This window comes from Squalius cephalus (assembly GCF_949319135.1).
Source record: "Squalius cephalus genome assembly, chromosome: 12".
Classification (NCBI taxonomy): Eukaryota; Metazoa; Chordata; class Actinopteri; order Cypriniformes; family Leuciscidae; genus Squalius; species Squalius cephalus.
Window position 1 is genome coordinate 10,859,131 of NC_137133.1, and position 15,412 is coordinate 10,874,542.

A 15,412-nucleotide genomic window follows, 5' to 3' on the forward strand; every position below is an offset into this window, starting at 1 on the left:
TAACTCGAATTAGATGAGCTCTGTAAGTGTGCTGAAGATGGAAATGTTAGTTCAATCAACACAAACGTGAGGTAAAGCCAATGACCCAGCATGCAACAGTAGGTGAAGCCTAAGACAAAATATACAGTGTGCAGAACCCCAAAGGGTATCAAGTGTCCAAAGAGGAAAGCCTGGCCGCCACCATAGAGTATGTGTTCAAAGATGAGGGAAAGGACAGGAGAGGAGCATTAGGAGATACTGACTGATGTCACAGTTCTGTCCGGCCCATCCTTGAAAGCAGTCACAGTGATATCCACCAATCATGTTTTTGCAAGAGTGAGCATTTACACAAGGCTTCCACATACACTCATTTGCATCTGAAAAATTGAGGGACAGAAATAGTTGGGAGATTTTTGTAGACAATTGGTAGATTGAAGAGGAGATGGGAAGTGTAGAGTAGCAAGAGAGAGGCAGAGAAATCTGAGATCTTATTGTGTAACCCCACCACCATTAAGCCCATTGAAAAGTCTGTTGGCTTGAAACTCTAACAGTCACAACGATGCCAGTCTACTTGACTTCCTGATCAATGACCATTACACAGCAAAAAAAAAACAAAAAAAAAACACAACAACAACAACTTTAATCAGTATATTTAGATTGTGTTCTATTAAAACACTCTTAAAAAACACATTTTACTTGAAAAGCACAAATAGACATTATGATTTAAATTACCTTAATTATAGCATATATAAAAATATTTACCTTAATTATAGCATATATAAAAATATTTAAGAATTATGTACTTATTTAAAAGTTCTCACACCACCAAAGCTGCATTTATTTGATCAAAAATACAGTAAAAGCAGTAATACTATATTATTACAATTTAAAATAACTTTTCTATTTTTACATTGCATTTTAATATTAAAATGTAATTCATTCCTGTGATGGCGAAGCTGAATTTTCAGCATCATTAGCATCATATCTTCAGTGTCACTTGAGTCTAATATGCTGATTTGCATTTCTTATTATTATCAATGTTGGAAAACTGTTGTTCTGCTCAATGTTTTTGTGGAAACCATGATATATTTTTTTTTATTCTTTGATACAAGTTCAAAAGAACAGCATTTATCTGAAATAAAAATATATTTAACATTATACATTTCTTTACTGTCACTTTTAATCAATTTAATTCTTTTCTTTAAAAAAAAATCTGACTGACCCCAAACCTTTGAAACATTCTATGAAAGCAATTCTAGGTATTTTTACCACTTTTACTCTTTACTCTAAAACACATATATACACACATATACATACATACATACATATATATATATATATATAAAAAATTGTAAACTAAGGGTCCACTCGTAATCAGCCCTCCTTCTGCTCGTCTCTCCCCAATTAGCCTACAGCAGGTGACCAGCCGGTTCAGGGGGCTATGACTCTTTTGACTTTGCCATGAAAAAAACTAGTGCTTATTAGGTGTTTAAATATTCATCAGGGGCCCCTAGTGAAGTCCGCTCCACTCCCCTGCGCACCTGTCCTCTGAGAAACACGACTCCCCACTGTGCTCAGGCCTGGCTCTTGTGAGAGAAACCCAAGCTGGAGGCTAAGGTTCGAAGCGTAAGACGAGCAGACCAACTCCTGTTCCCACCCCACGCTTGTTTACAGGTCACAATCCACTTCCTTTCACATTCATCACTTCCCCTGACAAGAGCTGCACACTATTGTGAGCAGAAGGATGATGGAAAATCCTGTGGCGCCTGCGATGTCGGCGATGGGCCATCTGATCTAGCCTTAGATCCAGGTCTAAGGCTGGCCCTCCTTGTAACATATGCATATATAACTGTCTTACAAGCAACAAGGATCAGGTTGCCGCTATTACCAGTTTCTCATGTAGACTAATCAAATCACTTGTCTTGTTTTGCCTAAAAAACATGCAGGCTTGTATAAAGTGCATGCAATTGAGATCTAACACACCATATTCAACCATTCGGATGCAAAATGGATCGATTTTTAACGAATGGCAAAGAAAAAAAATGAATAATATGGCGTGAGTGGAGGGTCCAATGAATAGTATATTAAAACCGTGCATGAATGCTGTAGTTCAAAACACGCTTGCAATAAAGGCGGATCTCAAACGTACCGATTTGACAGGTCTTCCCAACCCACTGAGGAGGGCAGACACACTCAAAGCCATTTTCCAGGTCGATACATGTTCCGCCTTGCGCACACGGGCTGGAGGCACATTCATCCATGTCTGCAACATCAACACAAAATCATGTCACATTCTGTAGATATGAAAAATTCTAAACTGAAACTATGCTTTAAAAAAGCTTCTTGCGATCATACTGAGATATTATTGGATATGCATCATATAATATTATGGGATGTTTTCAGTTTTATCCATATAAACATTCAAACTGGACAATTTTACACCCAGCATGGTGTATGACAAGGGGTTATTCAATGCCCACTACACACACACACACACACACACGAATTGTTAAAATTTTCACAGCAAAATTAAAAGAAAAAAAATTCCAACAGCAAGCTGAAAACTATATTAAGCACTCCAAAGTGTATAATATATACACAGTTTGATGATTCCTATGTCACCAAGGTGTAACTTTAGGTCCTAATTCAACTGACGTACAGTCACATGAGTTTAAGTGTGTTTTACAATAGCTTCACACATACAGTCATATTTTTCATATATTATTGTTTTATAAGACTTATGTTACTGTGCGTAATGTGAAGCTGTGTTTGCAGACTTTGCACTGATACTAGACATAATTATTTTGTTATTATTAATGTTATCTTCTGGTTTGCATCCATAAAATATAATATAATATAATATAATATAATATAATATAATATAATATAATATAATATAATATAATATAATATAATATAATATAATATAATATAATATAGTGATGGTAGAGTTGGAGAAAAGGCGGGAGAGAGTGTCAGTCCGTTCATCAGAGAGAGCTTTTCTTTATGCAAGACAGTAAAGCGATTATAGCTTGATATAATCCAGATCGCCAGATTAGCTGCTATTAGAGCACAAATCATTACAGTTTTAATACGTGCACAAAAGGCACAAAGAACCGAGCAGCAGCTATTTGAAATTTGGAAGAAAATGGGAGGAAACAAAAACAAGAGAAATTCCTCCCTCCTTTCTTCTCCCTTTAGCCTTATACATATATTGTGGTGAATGGGGTGGAGCGGGGTGTGTAAAAGGGTCAGACAGGCAAGTGAAGAGGGAAAGGTGGGGGAAAAATCTTTATGGGTGAAATGGTGTGGTGGGGTAGGGGGGTTGCCCAAATTCCAGCAGGGACCCTGCTGTTGCTATGACGATGGAAACACAGCCCCATATGTGCGATGGAGGAAACAGAGGAGGTAGAATGTGGAGGGAGTGATGAAGAGTGTGAGAAATACCAATAATTAAAACACTGGGTATCCTAGAAGTGAGAAACACATTTGCAACTGATCAAATTTGAGCTCTGTGGCGCTAAAAGAGGGATGCTTTGAGGAGCTGGAGGGGTGGAGAATGAAGGGAAGACCATGACACACTGCATTCACAATTTGTGAAGCCAAATGCTGGTTCAAAGTGAAGACAGATTATGCAAATCCCCCCTGTCTCAGTGATGGGTATCACCAGACTCTAATCCGGGACCAGTAAGAGCTCAAGCTCTGCTCGCCATGCAAAGGGACCCCGCTGTGCTGCCAAGATCCAGGACCGGCTTCCCTTGCCATATACCTGACACATCCCAGCATGACAAGCAGCCAAGCGGCACACTGGCCACAGCATCTGGACAGAGCCAGCAACTGGATGTTGGGGAGGGGACGGGTGTCTGTGCTCTTGTCTAGGTCTATAACTAGGTCTCCAGACAGAACAGATCGGGCCATGGAGAAAGTCAGAGAGGAAAGTGCACGAAAGATTTACATACCTTTAGCACAAGTGGGTCCCTCCCAGCCTGGTGGACACTGGCATTCAAATCCAGTTGGGACTTCGTGACACGTGCCTCCATTCGCACAGGGGTTGGATACACAAGCATGTTCGGCTGCAAAAACACAATGGTATGTGCCATTAATATAGACAGATATATCTCATATACGGCACACCAACTGGCACAGCTTCAATCATCCAGCCTTGGGTGAGAAATATTATCTATCCATTCATCTATTTATGCATCCACTTATACACCCATCCATCCATGCATCCATCCATCCATTCATTTATTTATCCATCCTTGCATCCATTTATCCATCCATCCCTCTATTTACCAATCCATTAATTCATCCATCCATGTAATCCATTTATCCATACATACATTCACATACATACAAACATCCCTTCTTTTATCCATCTATTCATTCTTTTATCCATCCATCCACCCATCCATTCATCCCTTTTTTTACCCATTCATCCCTTTTTACCCATCCATCTATCCAGCCATACCTTCTTTTACCCATCCATCCATCCATCCATCCATTCTTTAACCCATCCATCCATACTTTTATCCATCCAGAAAGCCCTTGTTTTATTCATCCATCAATTCATCTATCCCTTCTATCAATCAATCCCTTCTTTTATCCATCCATCCAATCAACCCCTTTTTATCCATCCAGCCAGCCCTTCTTTTATTCATCCATCAATTCATCCATCCCTTCTATCAATCCATCCAACCCTTCTTTTATCCATCCATTCACCTATCCTTGAATCAACTCCTTTTTATCCATTCAGCCATTCCTTCATTCCTTCTTTTATCAATCCACCCACCCATCCATCCCTCCTTTTATCAATCCATCCATGCACCCTCCCATCCCATCCATCCATCCAGCCAGCACTTTCATATACCAAATTCCCCATCCATCTGTAAAGACTTACCAATTTCACAGTTCTTGCCAGAGTATCCTTCAGGACAGGCACAGTTATATTCATCCGGTTCAGAGTTCATGCAAGTCCCGCCATTGACGCAGGGATGGTGTGTGCCGCAGTAGTTCAGATCTTCAAGGACACATAAAAACAATGAACTAGGGTACTTCTTGAGACTATGGGGGAAGGAATACTAACAATGAATTCTGATTTTTTTTTTAAGCCTGCTAACATTTGCTCTTTGAATGACTACAGTTGGCAAACTTTTGCTGGACTCCCAGCAGACCTTGTAAGGCGAGGCTATGCACATAAAAGCTGGTAAATAAATAAAGAGAACTGTAGGCACATCTCAGCTGCTTCTCATTCCTAACAACCTTCCAGGACGCACGCTGACCAACAGATCAGATATCCGAGCGCCACTCCAATCACAACCACAATATCCAAAGTGTGTGTTTGTGCGTGCATTGTCACATGATGCACAGCCTGTGCTGACATCGCAGCCAACAAACCAGCTCAGTGTAAGATGATGTAGTTCCAAATTCATTCTGATCTACTGCTGACCATTTTATGGGTCAATTCCAGGTTGACCTCAATTTCTCAAAACTAACTAGGCCAAATCATCAGCATCAGCGTGTGTGATGCATTTAGGACCCTTACCTTTATCGCACAGGAGGCCACCCCAGTTCTTGTCGCAAGTGCACTGCCAGGGTATAACACAGGTCCCGTGCAAGCAGCCAGGGTAAGGCAGACACTCGTCACAGAACTGGCCCTGCCAGCCGTAGTTGCACCTGAAAACCACATACGCGTGTTAACACTTATAATGCCACTGAGGTTGAAATATCTTAATGACAGACAAGAAACAAACATACAGATGCACATCACTGCCCTGACACCTAATCTTAGGATAAGGCGACATTCCGGGTGACAAAGGTTAAGAAAACCTTCACAACTGCGCACAGACGCGCACTCCCCCACCCCTCGGGCGGTATGGTCGTAGCCTGGGGCACAGAGCGAAATGCTGCAGAGGGGTTAACAAATTATTGGTTTACAGCAACACTCCGCTATTCCAAGGCCTGTAGTGCACTCTCTTCGTCCCCACCACACCCCTCACCCAGCTGTCTTGTCATTTCTGAGCAGGCTATTTTAAGACAGCTCCCCTGCAGAAGAGGTATGGACTAACTCCAGCTGCCGAGTGGAGAGACGCTGTCTGCATATCTCAACCACAGAGCTAACGCTTACTAGCCTTACAAAGAAGTACTGTGATGGTACCATGGTACAGTGATGGGTTCAGATGGAAACAAATAGACAGCACTGAATGACTATCTGAATTTACCATGGGATTGACATAGTACTCCTAATAATAACAACAACAACATGTTTATCTATTAACATGTTAACATTTTCATGGTTAAATGCTGTAATAATTGAATCTAGGTTAAATGATAAATATACTGCAATTAAATGTGGTGATAATGCATTCATAAATAGAATTCAGGCCCACAATTGGGATCACATCAGCTTACAATAACAGGCAAATGTGCTCTTCGAAGAGGTACACACCTGGCACATTCTCTGCGTGGAGGCCTTGATCCAAATCCACTTATAACATCTCCAGTGAGGTCTCTGAAATAGCCCCCTAGATCCGTGCCCAAGGGGCAGGCCAGAGGCTGGATTACTTACACCAGAGCACACACAGCCTCACACTGCCCAGTAACAACCTTAGTATTGTATGAAAGAGCATGTAGGCAGCAGAGTGTGTGGGGTGAGTGTGAACCCTGCCTGTGCACGGGGGCGTTCAGCTCTGCTGAGCACTGCCAAACATAAGCTTGCTAACTAACTCACTCCAAAGAGAAAGTTGCATTACATTTACTTTGTGTGTCAGGACATGTCCACTACAGCCATGAAAAAAAACCCTCAAACTTAAATCATAAATGCATTTTTGTCTTTCGCATTTGATTTGCAGAAAGGGTTTGCAGTGCCTCCAAAATGTGTTTGGACAATTAAAGGGAGAGTTCATTTCAAAAATAGGTTTTGATCGAAACCTATAGAGTGGTGCAGGGATGACATATTTTTGAAGGCCAATTCCATTGTCCTGAAGTCATTAGGGTTTTTGAATGGGTTTTTGGTTAAATGCTTGTCTGTGGTGAGCACAAGCTCAATATATTTTCCCCTTTTATCCTACAATATAAAACACATGAGTAATACCCTCTTGTGATTTTTAAGCTTTTACTTATCTTGTAAAACGCTAATAAGTGGCTAAATAGGACTACAACGGTTGGCAGGGACATTAAATGCCATCAGCCATACAAGTAAACTCATCTACTCACTAGTCTGTTTTCACAGCCTCGTTGTGTTTTTAAATGCGCAATAGCAAACTAGTATAACTCAAACTTTCAGGGAAAATCTTTTTAAACAAAGACTGAAAGAGTTATCAGAAGCTTAGTGATGGTGACGTTAAAGTCATGAGACCGTGGTGTAGTTCTTTTTTTTTTCTTTGTTCATTTTTTGGATGAACTATCCCTTTATCACAAAACAAAACTTACTGGACGTAATGAAATGACACAATTTTAAGTGTGGCAAAAATGTGTGGCCCACTACTGCATCTACTGGTTAATTAAAATGTCTGTGGCAAACTTAGTCCTCTAGTCTCCACCTTCTTCCTTCCCAGGACTATCAAGCTAGTGACCGCAGGGAAGCGAGTCACCATATCCTGTAAGAACTCACAGAACTTCCCAAATATTCAAACTCTAAAATAACATATTGGACTCTGTTTCCTAGCCCGGTTCCAGAACCTCTTTCGTCCAGGCCATCGAGAAGCTTGGTACATGATGTCCCAAAGCATGTTTTTGGCCCCCATGTCCCTTGAGGCGCCACACTTGGCCTTTATGATGCCAGAGGCAGAAAATAGCCTTGTCCCTTTTAAACTGCTCAAGTCTAGTAGCAGGTAAAGGAGAGCAGCAGAATGAGGGCAGGTATATGTGCTCAGAAGTAGTGAGGACAGGAAAATTGAAGCGTGAGATGTTTTTAAATGAGAATGTCTGAATGATTTGTTGCCAAAAGATTCTAGTATGTCATCATCGTCTAGAGTGACTTCCTGGTTTAGACACCTCTGGATCTACTCATTCCCTGCCCTTAGACAGAGTGAGGTTGAAGGTGGAATGGACAAAAAAAGGCTTTTTTCATGCCAAAGACTAAGAGCTTTTCCTGTGGCAAAGGAAGAGGGCAGAGCTAAGCTACAGGAAGAGAACTAAAGGAGAACATGATGTGGGACGGTGAGGTGGATTTCACGCTGAGTTCCACAGGAAGCGTCAGAGTTTCCTGTGACAGTAAGAGCAAAATACCACCATTTGACTAAATGATCATTTGATGATAACCTCCAAACCACAAGGAATCTGGGGACACTGATTTTGGTAACTTTCCAAAAAATCCAATTGCCACTAGATTTTTATAGTTTATATAGTTTATAAAAGTTCTTTCGGTTTGCCCACAAACTACTAAGGTGTTCTGACCGCTTTTAAGAGCGCTGCTATGTGGTTGCTACAGTGTTCTGGGTGGCTTAAAGGTCCCAACTCAAAAGACCCCAATCTGAAGGTCCCTTGAAATGACTCAGGCGAAAGTTGTACATTAACAGATTAGTGTAACAGGTGTTACGTCAAAGAGTAAAGGGTTTTAAAACCCTTAAGGGTTAGTTAAAATTCTGTCATCAATTACTTACTCTCATGTCATCTTAAACGGCTTTCTTTTATCTTCAAAACACAAATATTTTTAATAAAACCCGAGAGATTTCTGCCCCTCCATTGAAAGTCCATGTAACATGTTGAAGAGATGAACAGATTTAATTTGTTTACATATAAACATTGATCAACACACATACATTGAGGTCATCAAATATGGCAAACAGAAGCTCAACCGCACTTGCGTGACATACGAAAACAAACCTCAATGGTTCTTGCGGAAGCTCAGATATGTTTGCTTGTTTTGTGTGAATGTACTTTCAATGGAGGAAACAACTCAGCTTCATTAAAATATCTTCATTCGTGTTTCAAAGATGAACGAAAGTATTATGGTTTTGAGGCAACATGGGCGAGAGTAAATTACTAAATTACAATTTTCCTTTTTGGGTGAACTATCCCGTAAAATACAAGCAAAAGTAATAGTGACTCCCTAAAGTATTTCAACCCATCAAATGATCATCGATCACAACTTTTAAACACACTTGAGAAAGTATAGCGTGATTAAAAAAAGCATATTAAACAAAAACAGCTTGCACAAACAATGGCTTCACTGCACTAATTAATTAATGGTAAGGTAAACAAATGAAAAGACCTTATCAGCATGAGCACATATGGCCCTGCTGAAATTAAGGAGCCAGATTAGCCTGAGCAACCGAGCATGAAATGATGCTCAAACACTTACTTGCATTCTCCAGGCACCATACAGCCTCCGTGAATCAGATTACAACCCTGCTTGCAGATCGCTGAGAGAGGAGAGGGAGAGAGGGAGGGAGGGAGGAGAGTCAGTCTTGTTTGTTTGTGTTGCCTTACAAGTGCGACAAGATAAATTCATCACGCTCGCCGTGGCAGAAGACAACTTTATGGCCTGAACACACACATACGTTTGCCCTTATCCACCCCCATTACAGCCACCTACTCGTACCCCATGCTCATTAGGACAGTGCCTGGTGATTTACTGCCTTTCTTTAGTGCAATATATACACACACACGCACTCACAGCTTTGGAACAGAGGTGTTTAGGTTGTCTGCAGTGGTGGGTTAAAGACATCAAAAACCCCAGCATCACCCAAATTAATTGAGCTAATGGAAAGTGTGACTCCAGGGCTGCAGAGGTGTTGTTTACAACACAATCTCACCTCCAGGCAGAGGAGCAAAGATCGCAGGGCTGTGAAAACACTGATAGCAGCAGGTCTCTTTACAGGATTGTAAAGGGCAAGATTTAACAGGGTTCCTCTCTATATGCTTCAAGACACCAGTCAGTGCTAGTTCATCCTTTATCAAGGGCAATGTGGCTAATAATACTTGGCTACATATTGGGGATGCATGACATATTGTTACAGTTAAATGTTACCTTTATAAAAAAAGTGAACATCTACTTTTATATAGTGTATGTTGTGATGCCTAAATTGTAGCTTTTAAAACAATTAAGTTTAGTGCAGTATTGTAATTGTTAACTAAAACTAATGAAATTGACAAAAGCACATTACAAAAACTATTCATTTTTTATTAAAATCAAAATTTTTAAATTTTAAAATAAAAGTCAATTCAATTCTAGTAAATGATAAAAAGCTAATAAATAATATACTGTAATAGTGTAAAATCACTCTAAAATAACACTTTTATGTCTATTTTTTAAATCCAAAATAGTATAATAGAATTTTAATATTGGCCATTTATTGGTCATGATATTAAACTGAAATGCTAAGTACAAAATACAGATGGTCAACAGCACTAACCCGTCCGGCAGTCCACTCCCATCCAGCCATCTAGACATACAATATTTCCCGATGGATCGCAGCGGTAGTGGCCGAAGTAGTCGTCGCGGGGCCGGCACTGCTTGTTGCACTTACTCCCGTAGTAGTTCTCGTCACACCTGACCCGGAGTCGGTACTCGATGTGAGCCGTGGTGCCGGGGTGCCGGATGGACTGCCAGTGGTCGCCGGGATTCACCATGCTAGCGTGTGTGTGGCGTTCAATCAAATTCTCCTCACCAGCTAAAAAAAGAAAAGTAGAAACAGAGATCATGCGCTTTGTTAATAATCAGAATTAAAAACAATATTATACAGTAACACTGTTACTAGGGATAATTATGACTATTTACTTAAAGGCCTATATTAATAACTTATAAGGCCTATATTTTTTTGTCAGCTAATTTGTAATGTATTATATAATAATAAATAATATGTTTTATATAATAAATAATATAACAATATAATACTTGTTAAATAATATTTCATGACCAAATAAAATGAAATAAAAATCTAATTTCTAAAATACAACTTATTCATTCCAATAATTCACATGGAATGGAAGATGGAGCTAAAAAATATTCACACAACCAGTACAATGTGATAATGAACGGGCATGTAGATCAGCTGCAAGTCAACAGAAAGGACAGACCCTGATTTAAAGCTATAAACTCGCTAGTGACTCAGACTATCCTGTCCCTGCCAACTTCCTGCCTCACAAATCCATTCAGACAAATCACTGCACAACAAAGACACTCACACATGAATGACACCATTGCAAAAACAAAGGGTTTTGAATTGCCTCTCAGTTAACCATCCCAAATCAAGTACTTTATTGGTGATTGTTACCACTCATATTCATTCGAACACATCCCTTAACTCTAAGTGTTCTTTGTACCATGGACATGATAATAACTCAAAATGCGGCTTATGCGACAAGAGGTGTGATCGGACTTACGTTTTTTTTTGTGAGCAGACAATAAAAATAGCCGAGTCATACCTAGGGACCAGAATTTTATATAAACTTAGGGTTGGACCAGTAACTACCAAGCAAACATCCAGAAAACTCTAGCAACACCATCAAAATCCCTTAAAAACCACTCTAAACACTGCAACAACTGCATAAACACGCCTTAGCATCATGGCAGCGACTCGTTCATTTGTTCAATCGTTCACATTCCTAGTGAGTTTCAGTTAAAACCTAGTTCTTCTAATGAAAATGTTGATGTCTGGCCGGAGTGAGGGGAGTGAGTTTGACTGCTGTTACCAGGGAGATCTGGGCAAGAGCGGCAGGCAGAGAAAGCCACTGGTGTCCATAGCCGGCGACTTTCAGCTCTTAGCCCTGGCCGTCCTTGAAGGACCTGGATCCCACCCTAATCCTAATCAATCAATCACATCGTCCAGGTCCACCAGGACACGGACCCTCAATACGAATCCCTCCTCCTAGCGAGAGTGGTTAGCAGCACTCACATTAAGAGCTCCATTTTCCCAAGCTTTCCCAGCCTCTCTGCAAAGAAAGCAATCTTTATCGCAGTGGGATCGGAGACGGCAAACAATCACGGTGGAAACGGGGGGCCTGCGATTTCCTCTGTCCCGACGCGCAGAGCGCGTCCACGTCTTTCTCCTCTTGCAAACACACATACGGGGCGCACATACACATGCCTTCCTCTCCGTCCTCTGACAATGTCGACCGAATTAAGCAACAAAAACAGAAATAGCCCTGGCGCTTCCAGATAAAGAACAATGGAGCGAGCTTTTGCCGGCCCGTTCTGCCCAACGTCTAAACACTGGGCAGTCCAGAGCCCTTCCTGCAGAGTAAACACAATGCTACAGAACTTTTCCTGAGGCCTGTAGGGCCCTACGATGCACACGTACACATTACGAACAGTTCTGACAGATGTAACAGAATTATTTAAAGCATCTATGAAAAATGCATGTTGGCTAATTCCGTCAGTTCGACTAGAACAACGTCCCACCGTCCCTGGAAAGTCCTGAGATGACATGACGCATTGTGCAGGCTAAACTTTATTCACCCGAGCGAAAGAGTGAGAGACACATTTTTACCCTTGGGTTTCTGACAGACAGACGAGGAGGCGTTAGGACGTGTCCGGTTTAAGAAAAGAGGTGCGGCAGCTCTGAGTGTTCACACTGCATACTAAACGAGTAGTATCAAACGGCACTGGAGAGAGGAGGATGCACTGCCGCTTTTGTTGCCAAGCCTTGCGTGAGTACAGACTGCAGATAGTCACATCAGACAGACCTTGGCATCGTTCTCTCTCTATGACAAGATCATTAATGTCTGGCACGCCTCTCTACTATGGGCTTGTGTGATAAATGAAGCCACTGTCTCAAACAGAGCCCTGCCAAGTCATTGATTGTGCTTCAGATCATCAAAGAGAGCAGGTCAATCTCAAGTATTTCTAATCAATGGTCACTAGAGCTTACAGGTGTTCTGGTGAACACTTCTTCAACTCTAAAGCTAATTCCATAGTTAGCATTTACCCTAAATAAATAATTATATAATATTTTATAAAAATGTATTAATATTCTGCTGTCATCAAGTTTTTTGCACACATCACATGTCTCATATTTAATTTCTTTACACTGCTGTTGTAAACAAGCACAATAACATCTGGAAAAAATTGTTCTGTAATGGAAATGATGGGACGGCTGTGAAAGCATATTGAAATGGTCTATGCATATTTCAATCTTTCTTTAGCTTTAAAAGTAATAAAGCATATTTTATGATGGGTTTTATAGTTTAAGTTAAATTATGGCTCTGGTATAAGGGTAAAACGAAAAAAATCTATACTTAAAGCTGCAGTCCGTAACTTTTGGCGCTCTAGCGGTAAATAAACCAAACTGCATGTGTGTTGTGGAAGAACATTGTAGCCGGAGCTACTCCTCTCTGTTTGTCTATGAAGAGTCACGTAGGTACTGGGCTACTCCGCAGTGGTACAACCCGACCAGTCTAAAAAATAGTCCCAATATAAACACTTATTATAGGTGTACCGTAGTGATTCAGGATAAGAAAAAACATGGTTTGGAAAATTTATTCATGACGTACTCGCTTATTATACACATTTTAAACGAATAAGGTTATAGACTGCAGCTTTCAAATTCAATTGAAAAGTAGGAAAAAAGTTAATTATGTAGGCAGTTTGTGAGACTACTATACAACAAAAAAGAAATAATAAAAGGATTTTAAACAAACAAAACAAAACACAAACTAAAACAAGTAACAAAACAAATAATTGTGATCATTTTCACAAAAATGCCATGGCCCCCAGAATATGTTGTTGTATGAACATGCAATATATTAAAAGAAAGAACAGAGCCTCTTTTAAACAACAACAAAAAATAAACATTTTATTTTAGCTTCATGCATTCTTTATCAACACTTGAATGTTCATAATTTTTTTTTAAAAATTCAAAGACTACAACGTGCATACGCAATGCTTTTATCACTTGTTTCTGCTCCTTTTTTGCCTGCGTTTTGAACCGGAGACTCACTACTCTTTCAGAAGTTGCGTAATAGTGCCCCCTTCCATATAACAGTGAAAACACGGAAAGCCGGAAAATTCCGTCAATGGCAGGGAAGGAGTTAAAAAAAAACCAGACCTGCACTCTGTCTCTTTAAAGTCACGCTCAACATACTCATGTCCTAGGGCACCAGTAAGTTACAACTTAGCCTAGTTTTGACGTAAAAGGGCACTAAGATACAACTTACACACTACAAAATATTTTTGCGAGTACAGGGTTAGTTACAAACTAGCTAGTAGTTACTAAGCCTCTAGTGTGGACTTTACGTTCCAATTTAAGAAAGAACTTACGAACTTATTGCAGTGAGTCAAACAAGCTTCCTCTGGACCATTGTTTCAGGCTGAAGTGCTTGCAAAGATGAAAATGAAAAACAGGACGTAATGACTTCAAGCAGAGGGAGAGGCGCGTGTTTGATTTTAGAGTTTTACAGACGCTGGGATATACAGTGATTCTACAGATCACATCCGCAGATCAAAGCCATGCCCCCCTATGTTTCTCCCATTTTACCAGCGTTCACCTTTCTTTCGCATACGTCGAATTCCTCCGCCTGACCCTTCCCTACCGACAATTCCTTAAGCCAGACAAAAGGCGGCGGGAGAAAACAGGATACAGCTGTGGAATTATGGTGCCCATGTTGATTCCCCAAGATCCATACATGCTAGAAGTAGGGATGGGCATGCAAACTCAATGCATACCTCCAACCCCCTATATCAGTGCCTACATGCAAATGGACAACTTTCACAAATAATGCACACCACAAAGTCCTTAAATAACCCCATTCGTGCCCAATAAAATCCTGACACGACCCAACGAATTCCCCCACGCTAACATTACAAAACATCAGCGGGGTAGCTTTAACACTTTCATCTCACCATCAAGGATCAAGACTCAATCTCCACAAATGAAGCCATCCCTTACAGTGCCAAACTATAGACTAACAATGCTCTACGGCGATTATGAGCAACAAACCCAACCCAGAGAGGCTTTGGCAGCCTGCAGCAGTGAATCATATTGGGATTACAGAGGAATACTCACTGTTTTGAGTAGAGTTATCCCAGTCCCAGGCTTCCAGGATGAGTGTGTAGGATCGCTGAGGGAGAAAGAGAGAGAATATCATTATGAGATGAAATATTAAAATGCTACTGAAGAAGAAACAACAAGAAAAGAGTAGATTTTTACATTTTCTTAGTAAAATATCAGTGGTGCAAAAGTAGCTGCACTTATATGGTAGGTATAGAAAGTATCTGATGCCACTATGCTGATAAAAAATATAGGAGATGAGCATACACAATGAAATATCCAATTTCAACTGATACTACAAGTCAGGGATTCACCAGCTTTTTTGTCAGCCAAACCCTTTTGACCTAAAATATTTAGTTGAAGATTTTAACTTAATATTTTGAATTTAACAACACATTCACATTTGATTGCATTAATAATTAATTATTTATTTCAATTGGATATTTTTTATGATTATTGGCTTTTCAGCAACTCACAAAGCCCCTCCAGGTCCCTCATGA

At 40.3% G+C, this 15,412-nt stretch overlaps 1 protein-coding gene across 2 annotated transcripts in view; it reads right to left on the reverse strand.

Annotated features, from left to right (window-relative positions):
* The window catches only part of jag2b (jagged canonical Notch ligand 2b), a 44,579-nt gene that overhangs the window by 14,296 nt on the left and 14,871 nt on the right, over window positions 1–15,412 (reverse strand). Inside the window, exons 3-10 of one of the 2 annotated variants that reach the window (XM_079888276.1) lie at window positions 14,928–14,982; window positions 10,338–10,595; window positions 9,284–9,344; window positions 5,525–5,655; window positions 4,880–4,999; window positions 3,939–4,052; window positions 2,129–2,242; window positions 243–356 (exon numbers count right to left, since the gene is read on the reverse strand). In XM_079888276.1, the coding sequence (XP_079744402.1) occupies window positions 243–356; window positions 2,129–2,242; window positions 3,939–4,052; window positions 4,880–4,999; window positions 5,525–5,655; window positions 9,284–9,344; window positions 10,338–10,595; window positions 14,928–14,982 (967 nt within the window). The remainder of the gene's footprint in view (window positions 1–242; window positions 357–2,128; window positions 2,243–3,938; window positions 4,053–4,879; window positions 5,000–5,524; window positions 5,656–9,283; window positions 9,345–10,337; window positions 10,596–14,927; window positions 14,983–15,412) is intronic. The other variant, XM_079888277.1, reaches the window with a different exon arrangement.